The sequence below is a fragment of the Carcharodon carcharias genome, chromosome 13 (genome assembly GCF_017639515.1).
Source record: "Carcharodon carcharias isolate sCarCar2 chromosome 13, sCarCar2.pri, whole genome shotgun sequence".
Classification (NCBI taxonomy): Eukaryota; Metazoa; Chordata; class Chondrichthyes; order Lamniformes; family Lamnidae; genus Carcharodon; species Carcharodon carcharias.
This window is the reverse complement of record NC_054479.1, coordinates 120212004-120225128: the sequence shown is the minus strand read 5'-3', so window position 1 is coordinate 120225128 and position 13125 is coordinate 120212004. Positions and strand designations below refer to the sequence as shown.

Genomic DNA, 13125 nt, shown 5'->3' with positions numbered 1-13125 from the left:
CTAAATGCTGAGCCTGCAAAAGAATATAGCCCAGGGTAGCCTATTCTTTAAACAAACAAAATACTTCTTCAGGCCCCACAGGGAAATTTTAGGCTTCTTGCCCTGGATTCAACCTGGCACTCTCCAGATACCCCTTTGTTGTGAAATTGTGATACCTCTTCATCACCAGAACATCAGTTGTACACTTGACCTGAGTGGCAGCAGGTGGCCAATTTTGATATGTCTTTCTGTGTAGGATGTTTACCAGTGGCATGTGGATCAGGCTCAGTGGTTAAGATATTTAATTCTAAGTACTTTCTGTTTGATCATATATAACCAATAATGTATATGACCAACAAATAATATGCACCTACTGTTAAGAATATGCATCCACTGTTAAGACCACGGAAGAAGATGCCATGTAACTGAAAAAACTGACAACAGGTAGGTTTACACCACACACAAGATGAATTTCTAATGTGGGTAAGATCTAAATTCATTACAACGTTACACCTGTGAGGTGATTAATAACCCATTATTTCATTTTTTTCTTCTAGGACTGTGAATTTTGACTTGGTGAGATACCTGTATGATTTCTTGTGAGACCAGATGCACAACCATATGAATATTACAAGCAATGATCAATGCTTTTGCACCGATTCGTACTGATCCATCTACTCCATTGATAAGCGGCAGAGGCATTTTGGCTGCATTAGATTTGTCCAAGCAGGTGTTAACACAGCATGGGATCTGATGAAAATATCTTGATTGGTCAGAATGGATCTTTAGAATGAACTATTTACCAGGGACTCTTCAGTATTTTGGAGCTAAGTGTTAATTATTAGCAGCAGGAATTCTGCACAATCTGTTCCAACATAATAACATTATATGAGTACAAACGCTACCTGAAATGTATTTACTTGCAATTATTTTCTTTTGTGAAGTGTCCTTTTCGCAGAATGTAGTGTGGCAGCCATTTATTTGTGATGGGTCTTTAATTTTTTTTGAGTTGTCTGCTCCTTTGAAAGATTTTGTGGACATTATTCATTCTGAAAAAAAACTCTATTTTTAGTTTTCAGAAATAAACAAATATGATGCAATAATTGTGTTTTATTGCTGTTCGTTTTAAGTCTTTGAAGAGAAATATCCATCCAGGAGTATGTTTTTTTTCACCTTTTGGATATGATAAAACTAATTCATGTCTGTGTTTCAGCAGTTTAAATACATGTTGAAAATACAGCAAAGTCTATGGGCCCTGATAACATCTCTGCTATGTGCTAAAGAGTTGTGCTTCAGAACTAGCTGCATCCCTGGCCAAGCTTTTTCAGTACAGCTACAACACTGGCATCCACCTGACAATGTGGAAAACTGATCAGGTATACCCTGTCTGCAAAAAGCAGGGCAAATCTAATCAGCCATTTGCCGCCCCATCAGTCTATTCTCAATCATCAGCAAAGTAATGGAAGGTGTATTTTGCCAGTGCTGCTAATACCAAAAGCCTGCTCACTGATGGAACATTAGGGTCCGCCAGGACCTTTTGGCTTCAGTCTTCAGTATACCCTTAAACCAAACGTGAACAAAGGAGGTTAAATTCCTGAGATGAGATGAGAGTGACTGCCCTTGACATCAAGGCAGCATTTGATCAATTGTGGTATTAAGGAGTCCAAGTGAAATTGAAGTCAATGCGAATCAGAAGGCAGGCTGTCCACCAGCTGCAGCCATACCTAGCCCAAAAGAAGATGGTTGGAGACCAATCAGGGTAGTGCCTTGGGCTCAGTCATTTTAAGCTGCTTCATCAATGACCTGCCCTTCATTGTAAGATCAGAAGAAGGGATGTTTGTTGATGATTGCAAAAGTGTTCAATTCCACTTATAACTGCTCAGGTATTGAAGCAGTCCATGCATGCATGCAGCAAGACTTAGACAACATTCAGCCTTGAGCTGATAAGTGGCAAGTAACATTACCAACCCACAGCTGCCAGGCAATAACCATCTTAAAGAAAGGAAAAACTAACCATTTCCTTTTGTCATTCACTGACATTACAGTTACTGAATCCAGCTCCATTAACATCCTGAATTACTGAGGACCAGAAACTTAGCTCGGATAACCCTTGCAAATATTGTGGCTGCCAGAACAGGTCAGAGGCTGGATATTCTCATTCAACATAACTCTGAATAGAATCATAGAAATTCGTCAGGATATAGAATGGTCACAATGCAGAAGGAGGCTATTCACCCCATCATGTCTGTGACAGCACTTTGCTAGAGCAACTCAGCTAGTCCCATTCCCCTACCCTATCCCTGTAACCCTGCAAATTGTTTCTCTTCAGGTGCTTATCCCATTACATTTCGAAAGGCACAGTTGAATCTGCCTCCACCACACTCTCACTGCATTCCGTATCCTAACAGCACGCTGAGTAAAAATGTCATGTCATCATTGATTCTTTTGCAAGGAACATGAAGTTATCATGCAGGCACAACAAGCAATTAGGAAGGCAAATGCATGTTGGCTTTTATTGCAAGGGGACTGGAGTACAAGAACAATGAAGCCTTGCTACCACCGTATTGGACTTTGATGAGACCACACCTGGAGTTTTGGTCTCCATATCTAAGGAAGGATATATTTGCCGGAAGGTGGTACAGCAAAGATATACACTAGATTGATTCCTGGGATGAGCGGGTTGTCCTATGATGAGAGGATGAGTAAATTGGGTGTACTCTGGAGTTTTGAAGATTGAGGGGTTATCTCATTAAAATATACAAGATTCTGAAGGAGCTTGACAGGTTAGACACAAGATTAACTTCCCTGGCTGGGGAATCTAGAACATGGGGACACAGCCACAGGTAAGAGGTTGATCATTTAGGACTGACAAAAGAAGTTTCTTCACTCAAAGGGTTGTGAATCTTTGGAATTCTCTACCCCAGAGGGTTGTGAATGCTCCATCATTGAACTTATTCAAGACAGTGATAGATGTTTTTGATCTCTGAGAATCAAGGGATGTGATGAGCAGGCTGGAAAGTGATGTGGAGGCAGAAAATCAGCCATGATCATAATGAAAGGTAGAGCAGACTCGAGGGACTATGTGCTGTGCTCTACTCCTATTTCTTGCATTCTTATGAATCATCAAAAAGAACATCCATCAGGAAACCTGTGTCGCCTACTGGTATTTCAGTTCAGTGGCTGAGGTTTTTCCTGTGTTCTTGGCTATCAGCAGCACATTTGTGCCCTATTGATTTCAAATGCAACAGACAAGCTGCTATCAGTATGAAGGAATTTAAATAGTGTGTCCTGACAGACACCGGTATGCTCTGCATGCTGGAAATCTACATCATTATCTTCAATAAAATGTCTTTCCCCAAGCAGCTGTGAAGAATAATTCACAAGGAAAGTTAAACTATACGCTGATGCAAATTGTGAACTTAAGTCTTCAACGGTTTAATGCTTTACTTGGGGAATCACTTTTCTTACTGTAAGGATTGTCCCCCTTTATGAAAAGCACAAATAGAGTGCAAGTATCTCTTTACATTTACTTCATTTCTAACTCTGATTAAATGTACTGATCAGAATTAAGCGCGATACAAGCTAATGGATGGCTTGGGTTTGTTTTCACAAATGCCTGTTAATCAGCAAAAGACCATTTTATCTTTTAAACTTTATCTTTGCAGGAGCAACAAAGACAATGCAGTTAAGGCAAGCACTTTAATCCATCTACCTTACCTTTCCTAGAAATGTATAGCCAGTCTCCCCATCACAGTAACTAACTGCTCCTTGAATGTTTCCATAATTTTTACCACCATTATCTGATTCTTACCACCTTATCTGACCATTCCAGGTATTGGTCACTCATAGATAAAAACAATAAACTGCAGATGCTGGAAATCCAAAACAAAAACAGAACTACCTGGAAAAACTCAGCAGGTCTGGCAGCATCGGCGGAGAAGAAAAGAGTTGATGTTTCGAGTCCTTGTGACCCTTTGACAGAACTAAGTAGAAATAGGAAAGGGGTGAAATATAAGCTGGTTTAAGGTGTGTGTGTGTGTGTGTGGGGGGGGGGGGGGGGGCAGGGGGAGAGAAGTGGAGGGGGGAGTGTGGTTGTAGGGACAAGCAAGCAGTGATAGAAGCAGATCATCAAAAGATGTCACAGATAACAGAACAAAAGAACACATAGGTGTTAAAGTTGGTGATATTATCTAAACGAATGTGCTAATTAAGAATGGATGGTAGGGCACTCAAGGTAAGGCTCTAGTGGGGGTGGGGGGAGCATAAAAGATTTTAAAATATTTTAAATTAATGGAAATAGGTGGGAAAAAGAAAAATCTATATAATTTACTGGACAAAAACAAAAGGAAGGGGGAAGAAACAGAAAGGGAGTGGGGATGGAGGAGGGAGTTCAGGACCTAAAGTTGTTGAATTCAATATTCAGTCCGGAAGGCTGTAAAGTGCCTAGTCGGAAGATGAGGTGTTGTTCCTCCAGTTTGCGTTGGGCTTCACTGGAACAATGCAGCAAGCCAAGGACAGACGTGGGCAAGAGAGCAAGGTGGAGTGTTGAAATGGCAAGTGACAGGGAGGTTTGGGTCATTCTTGCGGTCGCCCAGTTTACGTTTGGTCTCTCCAACGTAGAGGAGACCGCATTGGGAGCAACGAATGCAGTAGACTAAGTTGGGGGAAATGCAAGTGAAATGTTGCTTCACTTGAAAGGAGTGTTTGGGCCCCTGGACGGTGAGGAGAGAGGAAGTGAAGGGGCAGGTGTTACATCTTTTGCGTGGGCATGGGGTGGTGCCATAGGAGGGGGTTGAGGAGTAGGGGGTGATGGAGGAGTGGACCAGGGTGTCCCGGAGGGAATGATCCCTATGGAATGCCGACAGGGGGGGTGAAGGGAAGATGTGTTTGGTAGTGGCATCATGCTGGAGTTGGCGGAAATGGCGGAGGATGATTCTTTGAATGAGGAGGCTGGTGGGGTGATAAGTGAGGACAAGGGGGACCCTATCATGTTTCTGGGAGGGAGGAGAAGGCGTGAGGGCGGATGCGCGGGAGATGGGCCGGACACGGTTGAGGGCCCTGTCAACGACCGTGGGTGGAAAACCTCGGTTAAGGAAGAAGGAGGACATGTCAGAGGAACTGTTTTTGAAGGTAGCATCATCGGAACAGATGCGACGGAGGCGAAGGAACTGAGAGAATGGGATGGAGTCCTTACAGGAAGCGGGGTGTGAGGAGCTGTAGTCAAGGTAGCTATGGGAGTCAGTAGGCTTGTAATGGTATTGATGGACAGTCTATCACCAGAGATTGAGACAGTGAGGTCAAGGAAGGGAAGGGAAGTGTCAGAGATGGACCACGTGAAAATGATGGAGGGGTGGAGATTGGAAGCAAAATTAATAAATTTTTCCAGGTCCCGACGAGAGCATGAAGCAGCACCGAAATAATCATCGATGTACCGGAGAAAGAGTTGTGGAAGGGGGCCGGAGTAGGACTGGAATAAGGAATGTTCCACATACCCCCATAAAGAGACAGGCATAGCTGGGGCCCATGCGGGTACCCATAGCCACACCTTTTATTTGGAGGAAGTGAGAGGAGTTGAAGGAGAAATTGTTCAGTGTGAGAACAAGTTCAGCCAGATGGAGGAGAGTAGTGGTGGATGGGGATTGTTCAGGCCTCTGTTCGAGGAAGAAGCTAAGGGCCCTTAGCTTTCCAGACTGAATACTGAATTCAACAACTTTAGGTCCTGAACTCCCTCCTCCATCCCCACCCCCTTTCTGTTTCTTCCCCCTTCCTTTTGTTTTTTTCCAATAAATTATATAGATTTTTCTTTTTCCCACCTATTTCCATTATTTTTAAATCTGTTATGCTCCCCCCACCCCCACTAGAGCTATACCTTGAGTGCCCTACCATCCATTCTTAATTAGCACATTCGTTTAGATATATATCACTAACTTCAACACCTTTTTGTTCCGTTGTCTGTGACATCTTTTGATGATCTGCTTCTATCACTGCTTGCTTGTCCCTACAACCACACCCCCCCTCCACTTCTCTCCCCCCACCCAACACCCCCCCACACACACACACACACACACACCTTAAACCAGCTTATATTTCACCCCTTTCCTATTTCTACTTAGTTCTGTCAAAGGGTCATGAGGACTTGAAACATCAACTCTTTTCTTCGCCGATGCTGCCAGACCTGCTGAGTTTTTCCAGGTAGTTCTGTTTTTGTATCACTCATAATTTTTTCTGTATCAGTGATATGCAAATATGTTTCAGCAGAAACTTGAGGGGAAATGAAACGCTTTTCAAAACTAGCAAAATTCACATCCGGATTACCAGAAGCTCCCAAAACAAAGACTGTTGGCCAGGTTGTCAAAATGGGATCAGTCTCTGGATCAGTCTCTAATTCAGTGTGCACTTTCCCTCTAATTGTTGGCTTATTAATGTGATATGTGCTTCTATACTCTAATAAAACATATTTTGATACGATGATGGCACTGTTTCCTTGCAAAGCTAGCATTATCCTGTTAAGTCAGATTCCATAACAAAAATTATTTGAAACCCGAGAAAGGGAAGACAATAAATGAACTGGTAGACTCACTAGCATTGAACAGTTATTAAAATGGTGGAATGTTACATACATAATCCTTAAGGGTTTGATCAACATATTCTTGCAATACCTCTCACTTGCACACCATGTGGAGATGTGCTTCCTGATGTCAGTCATGCATTTGCTTTCATTTATGTCCTGTTATCAGGATCTTAATTTAAAATATTGCTCCCAATCTACCATTGTTATTCTGCTTATTATGCCTCTATAATGCTCCCCTCATTTTCCTGCTTTAAGGGCAGTAGTTGTATTTTTCTTCAGTCTGTCCATTTAACTCGGTCCTTTTACCTAATGGTCAACTATAGTTCTTTGTGCACCACATCCAGGACTTGGATGTTTCTTTTGCGTCTTGGTGACCAGACTCAGAATAATAATCAAATGTGACCTGATCAGAACAGTTATTTCTACGTGGCTTATACTCTAATGATTTGGCAACATAACTCAGTAACAGTGCTTTTTCATTCAGCTTGCTGGTTTTACAGCCTATGAAAATTTAACAAATGCATGCTGTATGCGTGCATACTGTGCAGATTAAAAAATCGCTGTGATTGAATTGAGCAACATGTCCTTTGGGACTTCAGCTTGTGCTTGTGTGCAACCTGAGATTGAGCTACTTGTCTTTGAACTGCTCTCAGTACAGGGTGTGCTAATACTCAACACTTTGTAGTAAGTGAACATTTACATTAATTTGTAATTTAAATTTTGCATTGTTAAAAATAAATACAGTATCCCTTTATTAGTGGCTTTTGAATAAATCATCGTTGCTAATGTTTTTGGATGTAAATGGGCTACAAATTTTGATTGTTATATAAATCTGGAAATAAAAGCTTGCATCAGTACATGTGATCTTGAAGCTGTCAGACTGTCATTAAAAACCAACTGGTTCACTAATGTCCTTTAGGAGAGGAAATATGCCAGCTTTCCCTGGCCCAGCTTATTTGTGACCTCTGTAAAGAGATCCAGTTGTTTTTGTCAAGGTTCATTCCGAGCAGCTCCATGACGCAGGGCTCTTGTGGTTTATGGGCTGATCCCAGAGACGCACGCTGAGAAAGGCACCAAAACTGCTGCTGATCATCAACTTGGTGAAAGATGCTCTTTGCTCTGCCCGAAACCTGCTGGTTTTGCAGTGCAGAGTTGTCTACGACCGAATATTGCAGCCTGACACGTTCCAAGGTCCAGGACTAGGTGTTGAGAGAATCACTAAAGCTTGAAGCAATCTCAGAAATGGCAAAAGGCCACTGTCTAAGGCCTTTCAGCTGAGCAGCTGGAAACTGTGTAAAACCCATCAGGTTGTATGACGTGATGAATCTTGTAATAAATGTAGTGAATAACTACAGTTTTGGAAGAAACTGATTTGGTTTGGAATGTCAACTTTGGTCATGTAATGTATTTTTATAAATTTTATGAATAAAGTATTTTTTTGGAGAAAATAAAAATTATGACCTCAGTTCCATACTAAAATTTACCGTTAATTGTCCCTAACGAGCTACTTGATTGTATCAAGGTGACCAGATTGGGCAAGGAATGGTAGTATTGCCAGCAGTACCCATATCCTGAGAATTTTTAGATTATGTAAATATCTCATTTCACTTTTCTCATCCTTCCACTCACTTCAGAAAATGATTTTCTTTTCTTTGATCAAAAGAAGTTGTGCACCAACATTGTCAATTTTGACAAAAATAGAAAACTTATTGTTTTACCTCATTTTCTAAATGCTGCATGTGGAAAACTCTATGTTCATACAAGAAGCTGTAAGTCAATTTGTGCTACTAAAGGGTCGATGCACACGGTGAAATAGTCCTTCAGTTACAAGCTATATATAATTGCAGGCCCATGTAGAATACAAGAAAATACCCCACTGAGCACTTCTGCACTCAGTAAGTGCTATACTAGATTTCTTGATTACAAATCTAATGAGGTATTAAACCAATTTTTTTGTTGGTTTATTTTTACTCCTTATGTGAAATTTTGCTCACACTGAAATATTATGTATGAGGAGCTTAAATTTCTTAATAACAAATAAAAGTGTGCCCTAAGGAAGTGGTAGGTGCTGCATAATGTCCCTATCTTGTTTCAATTGTTGGCTGCCTATTATAAGATTTAAATTTCAAATATTTGGTTAAAAAAATAAGTAAAAGGATTATACAACTTTGGGCTTGTTAAAAGTTTCATACCTCTTTACTAAATGCAAATGTTAAATATATTTTAAGTGCATTTAGTATATTTGCATTATTTTAATATAACAGTATCAATTCTAGATCATAATCTAGTTTAAAACTTGTATCATTTTCAGCATATGTAGGCACTTTCCCTTAATACCAGATAATAGCACATTCAAATAATTGAATTAAAGTGAGAAGCATCAGTATTCTTTAGGTATTTAATCATTTTTCAACATGTCAAAAATGCTCATTACTGGGACCGTCATTTCAAGTCATGCAATGTAAGAGTTAATGAAGGTCTGTTGTCAAAACTCTCATGGGAGGAAGGGTAAAGCTCAGTTGAATGAGCTACAATTTTTTCTCCAAATTCAGTAGGTTTCCATGCTTGTGAGCCAGAACACCTTTCGATGCTGAACCCAGTGTGGTTTCTAAATACAATTTTTAAACTATCATAAATCTCATAGATTAATTCCTGTAATTTTATGACTACCTTGTGACAAATGTTGATCACTCTTGCTTAGGATATAATGTAATTTTGAGCAGTGCTTGTTAGAAGCAGTTCTCAATTTTGTTTTAGTCATGGCAATGCTCGGCTTAATAATAATGAACAGAAATCTCACTGGCAATACAGAATTGTTTATGTTTATCCTGAATTTATTTGACAAAGCTTGCATGTCAGATGGGCTTTGAGAAACATAAATTATGAGCTGCTTTTTCTCAAAGCCATATTCATAACTATTACTCGGTAACATGGGATGTCCGTCTCCAATGTTTCTTGATTTGTTTTACTTAGCCATTTTTACATAGTTTTTAGTTCATTTGTTTACAGAGTTGTGAGTTTTATAAAACGATTTGTTTTCATTCTGAGTGAGCTGATGAAGTAGTAGTGTAGGGTAATAAAGGATGTCCAAGCAGAGAAAGGTAAAGCTAGAAAAGCCAACCAGTGTTAAGATTGCTATATGGTAGCAGCTGAACCTATTTCACATTTGGCATGGGGTCTTGGAAGGATATATGCAGTGCATGAAATATCTACTGCTGAAACTGGTATTCTGAAACACAAGAGCAGTATTGTTACAGATGTAATGAAGGCAATATAGATTTTTGACTTCCTGTATTTAATCATATTTTTCAGTTTATAGAATTCATAGATCACTGTCAACATATCTTTCTAATGGTTGGTACCAGCCCATTTTATGTCCCAACAAGCTGGTGACCAACAGGTTATCCCTGGTGCTCTGTAAGATTGCTTCTGCAGACACACCATCATAATACCGTCAGTTGTCCTCAAAGTGAAAAATACTTATCTAATGACACTTGTCAGAAACAAGTTAGTCATTCTCCCTCAGACCAGACCTCTTAAGTACAGTTACCAAACACAGTTACCAAACATTAAGCAGTTACTGTACTTTCATCTCTGGTTAAAGTAAAACATTTTTCAAATAATTTGTAATAGTTCAGTAAAATATTTTTTATTTAACTTCCACAGAATTCTAAAATATAGCTTGCATTGTCAGTTGGTTTGCAACTGTAAGCACATGAATGGAAATAAACAAGACCCCTTTAATTAGACAATTAAATTAACAATTATTTTTGCCCAGTGCAATGATTGCCCCTTTACCGACATATCTTTAAATGAATTCTATTTCTGATCAGTTTCTAACATGAAATCAAACCAGGTCCTACTGCAGTTTCTATCAGTTAATAGAAATGTTCAGTTAATTGGTCTTACACTGGTTAAATGTTGACACATTCTGCAGCATCTATGAGGTAACTACATGAACTGAATACAATAGATTGTTGATGAGCCTCATTTAGAACCTTCAACTGTGTAGGAGGATGGGAATGTCAGTCCAATGAAATGGTTAAATATCTTTGAATTAATTAGATGGACTGGCGAAAGCATGCAAACAAAGAACACTCTGCTTTTCTCTTGGTTAGTCTCTGTTACAAAGAGTAAGATTACAAACAACTTTAAAGGCACTTTTTCAATTGTCTGTTTATCCTGCAGGTAATATGAAGTTAACTACCATGTATGGAGGAGCTGTCTATTCAGCTTAGAAGTTAAGATGCAAGCTATCAGGTAGGTTTTTTTAAGGAAACTGTTATGAGTAATTCAACTATGCTGAATAGTTGGCTATAAAATGTGCACTGGTACTTGTGTAAACTTATTTGCTGTGAGGTTAAAGTTCTGTTGACATGGCATTAATAATTATCATAACATTAACACCCCCTCGCCGCCCCCCCCCCCCCCAATGGAATGTGTCAGAGTAGCTGAACTTCAAATCCATTTGTCAACTTCTGTTGTTTCAGGCTGCTGTTTTGAGCTCACGAATTACAAAAATGTAAACTTTTCCTCAGCAGGTACTTATGCTAAGTCTAACTCTGATGAAAGTAAATAAAAGGTGAGCCAAATATTTAATTAGATACGGAAAGTGATTTAATTTCAGCTTCCAAAGGGCTTGTGACCCACTGGATGCATCTATATAGAGCTTTAATGTTTTAAATAATTACTTTATGTTATCATCCAAACTATTATGTCTGTTAGACTAACGAAGAGTTCCTTTCCTAATGCTCAGTGTCCACTGGTTATTTTGTTCTATATTCTGAGCTGACATTGAGCCGGAAGATAGGACTTGCATTTGAGGCATTTATATAGTTAACAACGTCAATTATCTAAAATTGTGATAGTTATGCTGCTGTTGTAATGGTTCAGGAAGAGTTAATATTTGCATCATTTTGATTATTTTGGCAGTTTAATATTAAATCTAAAAAAGATCAAAGAACAAGAGAAGTTAGTCATTTTTTTAAATGTCCACAATTGCTACCACAGATAACAATTTAATCTGTTTTAAGTGCCCTGTGCAAAACCCGGATTTTCAAGAGATTTTTGACAATTGTGCGTCAAGCACACTGCAGACATTTTACAAAAGTGAAATTAAATCATTAATTACGTTAATAAAGGTGGTTAGCACTTTAGAACTGAAACAGCATTTAAACTGCCTTTCAGTGTATGCCACTGGGCTAACAATGCTTGGTGTTTGCTCTTCAGATTTAACCATTTGTCTATTTAGTAACAAGACAAGGCGTAAATAAGAAATTTCCAGCTTTGGACAGTCAGAGTGAATGAGTGAGGAATGGCTTCCTCTGTCTGATGTTCATCTGAGAAGGTGGAGTTTTCCAGCACTCCAGTAAAAGCAGCAGGGGAAATAAATTATTTCCAGTGACTGCATTTTATGCCCGATCAGCTTCCAGTTTTAGTCAGTGTTCTGACTGAAGGGAAGGCGTTTGCCTCCTAAAACAAAGTTAACAAAAAAAGACGCGCCTTGAGGCACGTGGGAGGGGGCTGGAAAGTGGAATACAATATGCTCTGAGGAAGACGTGTTCAAAAGCTGTATTGCAGCTTATGAAGCTGATGTATTAGAATGCAGTAGAAACAGCTGACAGCTGGCAGTTCCTACAGTTCCTGGCTTATGACTTTCCCAACAGAAGCTCCCTGACATTAAACTTGTAATCTCTTTAATACAGCGAAAAAACTCTCATTCACAAGAACCGGGTTCCCAGCAGAACAGAATACGAAGAGGAAGAGATATGGATAAACAGCGATGCTTTAAATCTTGGACCTTGTTATTTCTGGTTGGACTATTCTTGCCAGATTTTGTATATGGATCAGTGGGGTTTTACCCAAGGTTTGCCCCATTCTTTTTCCTTTGTACCCACCATGGAGAGCTGGAGGGCGATGGAGAACAGGGAGAGGTGTTGATGTCACTTCATATTGTGGGAAACCCAGAATATTATGTGCCTGGTCAAGAATATCATGGTAGGTCACTTTTATAATTAACTAGATGTTGCTTATGGGTTTTAGTGTCCCGTTTAACATAACAGTGTAACAGTTTGTATCTGGGTGAAACAAGTATGGTTCTTTCACATGATGTGACGTGTGAAATACATATTTATTATTCAAGTGGCATGCATCTGGTTAAAGTCTGCATATTTAAAATAAGCAGTTCTTTGTTTTCAGAGCCACTGGAGCATTTAATATTTTAATGTTTATGTTATAAAAAGAGCAAAGTTAAAAATGGAATCATATTAACATGATTTATTTGACTATCAGCATGCTTGCTGATATGAGTTATGAAAAGAAATTAATCCTTTGGGGTTTCCTCCTTTGTTGTGAACCATTCCCTTTCTGTTCTTGAATCTCTGTCCTTCAAAGAATCTGTACTTGGATGTATTAAACTAAGCTGGCAGGTCTGAGTAGGCTTTGTGTGTGGGCTGAACTCGAGTATAAAAACCTTTTGCTGGGACAGCTGTCAGTCCCAGGCCGGTCTACGTTTTTAAAATAAAGTGGATACATTTCCGATGTGAGAGCATACAGTGCACTCGCGAGTTATTTCT

At 39.4% G+C, this 13125-nt stretch overlaps 2 protein-coding genes across 5 annotated transcripts in view; both read left to right on the top strand.

Annotated features, from left to right (window-relative positions):
* Positions 1-1079, top strand: part of orc5 (origin recognition complex, subunit 5) — a 113447-nt gene extending 112368 nt beyond the window's left edge. For 3 of the 4 annotated variants that reach the window (XM_041202331.1, XM_041202332.1, XM_041202330.1), the window contains exon 15: positions 537-1079. In XM_041202331.1, the coding sequence (XP_041058265.1) occupies positions 537-582 (46 nt within the window). In that variant the 3' untranslated portion in view covers positions 583-1079. The remainder of the gene's footprint in view (positions 1-536) is intronic. The other variant, XM_041202333.1, reaches the window with a different exon arrangement.
* Positions 1080-10721: 9642 nt separating this feature from the next.
* reln (reelin) overlaps positions 10722-13125 on the top strand; it is a 373827-nt gene continuing 371423 nt past the window's right edge. The window contains exons 1-3 of the mRNA XM_041202329.1: positions 10722-10810; positions 11092-11132; positions 12256-12547. Of these exons, the coding sequence (XP_041058263.1) occupies positions 12319-12547 (229 nt within the window). The 5' untranslated portion in view covers positions 10722-10810; positions 11092-11132; positions 12256-12318. The remainder of the gene's footprint in view (positions 10811-11091; positions 11133-12255; positions 12548-13125) is intronic.